This window comes from Setaria viridis, chromosome 2 (genome assembly GCF_005286985.2).
Source record: "Setaria viridis chromosome 2, Setaria_viridis_v4.0, whole genome shotgun sequence".
NCBI classification, from domain to species: domain Eukaryota; kingdom Viridiplantae; phylum Streptophyta; class Magnoliopsida; order Poales; family Poaceae; genus Setaria; species Setaria viridis.
The window spans coordinates 30657504-30663596 of NC_048264.2; the positions used below are offsets into that span (position 1 = coordinate 30657504).

The 6093-nt window shown below is 47.0% G+C and overlaps 1 protein-coding gene across 1 annotated transcript; it reads right to left on the reverse strand.

Moving 5' to 3' along the window:
- Positions 1 to 1957: 1957 nt before the first annotated feature.
- LOC117842727 (uncharacterized) lies at positions 1958 to 2904 on the reverse strand. The gene has a single exon (XM_034723231.2). The coding sequence runs from the start codon at positions 2796 to 2798 to the stop codon at positions 2154 to 2156; it is 645 nt and encodes a 214-aa protein (XP_034579122.1). The 5' UTR covers positions 2799 to 2904; the 3' UTR covers positions 1958 to 2153.
- Positions 2905 to 6093: the final 3189 nt, after the last annotated feature.

A 6093-nucleotide genomic window follows, 5' to 3' on the forward strand; every position in this document is an offset into this window, starting at 1 on the left:
GTGAAATTCAGGGGGTAGTGACAAACAAGTGATGTGGATGGACAGACACATCACGCAGTGAATCCAATCATATCGAGGTGAGCTCGTGTCACGTCCACTGAATCTCAAAGATGCCTGCGCCTTGCAGGAATAAACCTGTGTCTGAACGATCAAATATGCTTGCCATGACGGAGTATGCTGGAGTAGCATATATGGCAAGCATATTCCTGTGGTATCACTCGCAGCAGCTATAGCACATACATCTCGATCGACATGAGTAGATAAATCATCTCGTTTTGCATTGTGTTGTAGCCGCAGACACCAAAGCCCATCGCAATCACTTAATCATGGTCCCATACTAGAACAGCATCAACCACTGATTTGCAGAATTGTTGTTTGCTTCGAATTCGACACCACCAAATCCACTAGCTAGCCTTTGTGGCTTGTGGTGCTATATGCTGGCGACAACAAGAACAGGCTAAATCGACTGCAAATTTCCGGGTATCCAGCAAAGTATATTAACATCCATTACGAATTTAATGAAGCATCAGCCAGCGTCTTTTCGTACCTTTTATTCTATTTTTTAGTGAAGGAAGCGTATGACGACTAGTCCTAACTCCTGAACACACCTTCATCTCCTGCTGCTAGCCGACGAGTAGGATGCAACTTGTTCTTGGAAGATCTTTGCGGACGATAATGATGTTTTATACAAGTGCAGGGCTATCCGCATTTTGCTCTCTAAAGCTCTGAATAATCTCAGGCCTTTGTACATCTGATGTTGTATTGTCGCTTCCTAATCCTTGTATATTGTTGCATGGTATATTGAATGAACAGAGAAAAGCAGGGGAGCATTATGTTGTCTTCCACTATGAAATTCCAGGGTAGCTCTCACTAAATTCAATGAGTGCTCAATCAGGATGGACATCGATTTTTGTTTAACAACGTTATTAATTGGTGTCCTGTTAATTAATAAGCCGGTTCGGACTATTATATGCAATCAAGTCCTATAGTGTCTCTTAACCGGCATACATGACGTGTACGTTCAACCATATATGAAAAAACATTTTCCTGAGGCACTGAATATTATGTTCTCAGCCAAGATCTGGGCATGTTATAATTTGACATCTTCTAAATCTTGTTTTTTGCGCCTTGCTTTGCACGGTAGTGGGCTATTGGTAATGATCGAATTATTCCAAATACTTTTGGTGTTTCGCTAACTACCTTCTTCTAATCCACAATGAACAACAAGACAATATGTCACCACCCAACCACTGAATAACACAATTTGATAGGCTTTTCAAGAAAGCCATTGACTTTGGCTTGGAATCAAAGACTTTTCGAATAGAGGAAAATATATTTAAAAAATGAACAAAACATATACCAAGATTTTTCTGTACGTAACATAATTTTCATCGGGTAATTGAAGAGCCATTATTATCTAGTATTACTGTATGCATATCCATTTCTGCCGATGGCATGTTTAATATATTGAATTGCCGAGCAATTCATTCCATCGGAGATGAAGATAGCACAGCTTAGTTGCCCGGCAAGGCAGTAAGAGCGCAAATGGTGTGCTTTACCGACATAGCAGATGGTACTACTAATACCTATAGAGTGAAATCGCGGCACCTACAAATGGATGAGAAATGATCCACGCAATGGGAAGGAGGAATAGAGGATGAAGAAGAAATCAAGTGTAAGATGAAGCGATGTTGGCCCCCTCGCATAAATCATCACTAGACTATATAGAACACGTCCCAACCATGGCAGCATGAGCCACTGGTGAGAAACCTAAACACTAGTATTTTGCCAAACATGCTTTCCCTTCATACTGGAACTGGAATTGATAGGTCAGTAAAAAAAATAGTACAACCGATAAAACTAAATGCGTTCTGAAGCACCACTTCTAATGTAAACATGCAAGAAAATCAAAATAAAAGAAGAAGAAGCAGCAGCAGCAGCAGCTAGACACCATGGATGCAAGGATCTGAGCTAGGATACCACTGACATTTATCAGTTTCCAATTGTGCCATCGCACACAAAGAGCCCATCTTCGCCCTTTGGCCTTGGCCATAACTTACGACAATATCAAAGGGCAAAATTGCCATATCCACCTAATAACATCATTCCATTACTCCTACAACAACAATATACAGATTAACCATATGCCATCTCTAAAATGACAACTGTAATTCCAATCCTGCCCTCCTCCTCCGCGCTCTCGGCGAGGCCGTCAGCTCGCCGTCCCACAGCTTCACGACGCTGCCGTCGAGCGCCGCCATGTCGAGGTGGCGGTACCACCCCAGGTCGCCCCTCCGCCTCACGGCCATCTCCCTCTCCTCCCACGGCGCCGCCGCCGCCAGGGCCTTCGCCCTTCTTCTCTCCGGCGCCGACGCCGTCCTTCGCAGGACCGCGTCTACCTCGCCGTCGACCCTGTCGTCGTCGTCCGCGCATCTCCGAACGCCGTCCACAACTCCGTCGTTGGCGTCTCCCGAAACACCGTAGTACACCGTGAACCGGACCTTGGACGGCGTGCTCGGCTCGCCGCTCGGGGACGCCGGCTCGGCCGGAGCCGCCAGCCGCGGCTCTTCGATGGCAGGAGACGGCGAAGGAGACTGGGCCTTCGACTTGTCATCGACGATGGCGCTGCCTCTGCGAACGCCGGCGCTGACCGCGCGGATGCGCCAGAGACCTACGGCGGCAGCGAGCGCGGCGACGAGCCAGGCGTAGTACAGCGAGGCGGCGGCGGCTACCGCTGCGGGGAGGGAGTAGAGGCGCAGCGCGATGGCGTCCGCGGGCACCATGTCGAGGAGCTCCATTCGCGGCGTTTCGATGGTAAGTGGTGGTGGGGAGGTCTCGGCGGTGGTTGGAGAGCGAGAGAGGAGGTGGGGGATGACCCTGGTGCGGTGTGGAGGAATGGAGGATGGGTTCGGCCGTTCGGGTGGGAAGCGTATATATAGGAGGCGGACTGGGAATGACGGCATTGGTGAACTGCCTTGAATTTTTGTAGGTTTCACCTGCACACTTGAGCATTTTGTAATTTAAAATTTGCATTTTTTTGATTTGTTTTAGTCGGCAAAAAAGTTTTTTTGTGGGATTATTGAGACTCATTTTGATATCAATCTTAGTTAGCACATAAATTGTTGAATACAAAGGACAGGGACGTGGCAAATACGATTACCAATCCCATTCACCAAGTTAAATTGGACATGTCCGTGCTTGTGAATTCTAGAACAACAATTATTGCTAATATGCTCCTGTAGACCAATTAATTGTACCCTCCTCTATTATTTAGTTTTGATCTATACGATTGAATCATTAGTGGAGCTGAGGTAGAGGTACTGAACTCGCACTCATCTCAACTAATTATCAAAATGTAATATCCATCTCCTCAGCAGAAATTCAACAGATGCTGAGGTACTCGCACGTGAAAAGACAAATGGCTCTCCAGGTAATATGCCTTCATGCGTAATGGTGCGGGCAAAACTGCTGGGGAAACGGCATCGGTGGGGGATCTCGCGGGGAGATTCTGGGAATCGAGGTCGGGAGATGCCGGGTGAGATACCCGTTTCTCCAGCTGGGACTGGGAAGAAATTCAGGACGCCGCCAGCGTGTGAGAGCGCCGTTCTCTCAGCTTGCGGTGGGCGTGGGGACGCGTTGGGGCGCTCCCGATTGCATCTCGTGGGCCTGAGATCTACTTCGTGGCTTAGATTAGACGTGGCCCTCCCACCCAAGAGATATATGAATCTTTATGGCAAAATAAGTATATTGGTCCCTCAACTTTATCCCGAGGGTCAAGTTCGTCCCATAACTTTTAGATTGACTATGTTAGTCCCTCAACTTTCTTTTTTCGCGTCAAATTCGTTCTTACGCTGATGTGGTACTCTATGAAAACTCCTTTTTACCCTTGACTTCCTCTTCACAAGCCAGTAGCCATAGTCTGAAATCCTCAAAACTAAAATGATCATTCTTCTCTGCAACTCGATCGGCAGCTCTGATCGGATGAGATGATTCACAATTCGTAAGGTTCTTTTCTAGTTTTGTTTTACTTCTATATCATTGCAGATCACAAGAGTGTTCTACATGCCTCGTACCTATGACAAAGCTTCAAAAGTACTGCACTACAGGTCCTCATGGAAATTGAGGAGGGAAGACAGAGCCAAGGGTAGAAAGGATATTTTGCATTAGTTTCATACAAGTATGGAGTGCCACATCAGTAAGGGATGAATTTGATCCAAAAATAAAAGTTAAGGGACTAGATTGACCGGTTTGAAAGTTGCGGAACTAATTTGACCCTCGGGATAAGGTTGAGGGACCAAATTGAGCAATTACCTTTGATTTGCTAGTTCAACGATTTGTTGCGCCCCTGAGACGGTCTTTCTCTTCCTCAAGTTGCTGGATGCGGTTACGGTACTCAGTGGCAGCTCCATCATACTTCATTAGCAGTCGGGAGGAGTACTCCCTCTCCTTGGCAAGCTCTTTCTCAAGGGCCTCAGCACGGAGTACTGTGTCCCCATAGCCTTCAAACATCTGAGACTTGCGACGGGAGCGCTTGATGACATCCTCGCCACACAATAAGTACTCGTACCAAGGAATGGGTACTAATTGCAAACTATGTGTCAATGGAACAAATCGGAACAAGCATACCTCTGCGTAAGCACCGATACGACGGTGCATCTCCATCATTCCAGCAACCACATCCACGCGCGTCGATCAGTTGGATTTCTTCAAGATGAATTTCTCCCAGAGAATCCGCATGAGCTTCAGAATTAGTTGTGTTGTGCGAAACCACGGCAAGATTTGTCGACGGACCTGGCTCGGAGGACGGGTCGGTAGCCATGACTTCCAAAACTGTTGCCGCTTCAATTTCCACCTCTGGCTTGATGGCTACGAGTGTAGCCATGGTGCTAGAAGTAGTCGCCACCACTTCTTTAGGTACTTGTCACTCGGGGACTAGCGGCATAACATCGGTTGACGATGCCAACACCTCATGTATAAGAGCCGCCATGGTAGACGTAGCCCTTGGAGTAGATGGTTTCTCTACAATTTGCTTCTATGGTGGAAGGACTATTTGAGCCTAGATGATGTCTCGGGTTGAACGGCTATCATCATCAGCTGAAGGACCAGAGTCAGGTCTAGAAAAATCCATGTTTGAAGATTTCCTAAACAGATAAGCTTTTGTCAAATAGATAGAAAAGGGAGTTACAATAAATACTCAAAGGAGCAACAAGAAATACCTTGTAGATCTCCTCAACTTAAAGAGGGTTCTCCAGTAAGGCGCAGAGGTTTGATGGTAGGAGATGGTCTCTTTGGTGCGGCTTGAATGGTTGCAGCACGATCATTGCCAGCCTTAGCTACCGCCTCTGCTGTTCGAGTTATTCTTGCGCCGGCAGGGTCCACCACCAATCCAGATGTGTTGCTATCAACAGCAACATGAGACTCCAGATCATCTTCAATGTTGATCACCTCCTCGATGACCGGCGACTTGTCTTGCACAGCTAGAGCAGTAGCCTTTTCAGCATCCATCGCTGGTGTTATCTGGAGTAGACACGGTGGTGACATCGGAAATATCCTTTGCGAGTACATGATAATCAGGATCTTGTCCTTCCTCATAGGTAATTACCTTGGGAGGCACATTATTTGCTGCTATAGACTTCCTCGTGCCCTGTTTCTCTATGATGGTCCTCTTTTTCTTCGATGGCGGAGGGATTGCGGCTTCAAGCTCATCTAGTGCAGAGTGTTTCTTCACCGTAGTGGAAGACCTAGCCTTAGCAGACGGTTGAGCCCTGACTTCATCTGCGGCATCAGAACTAGTGTTGCTGGAGGACTCAGCTACCTCTTCCTCTTGGTCATTGCCTCTCATGACTTCCCGCGTAAACAAGCGAGGAGCGGCTTCACATACATTTTCAGATTCGGGAGGAGGAGTAGAGAAGTACAAAGCAATATCTTTGTGCAAAATGAGACAAGTCAGTTGACTAGGACATTCAAAATAAGTACTCGGGGGCTAAGGCCACGGGTATTTACAGGCTTCGGTGGGTGTGAGGCGCTGAATTCCTGCACAATAGTGGGGATTTCTCCTACGTTCTTGAACATTCGCTTGAGCCTCATCATGAC

What these genes read in the sequence shown, in the direction of transcription:
- LOC117842727 (XM_034723231.2), bottom strand. Translation starts at nt 2,798, where the DNA reads ATGGAGCTCCTCGACATGGTGCCCGCGGACGCCATCGCGCTGCGCCTC.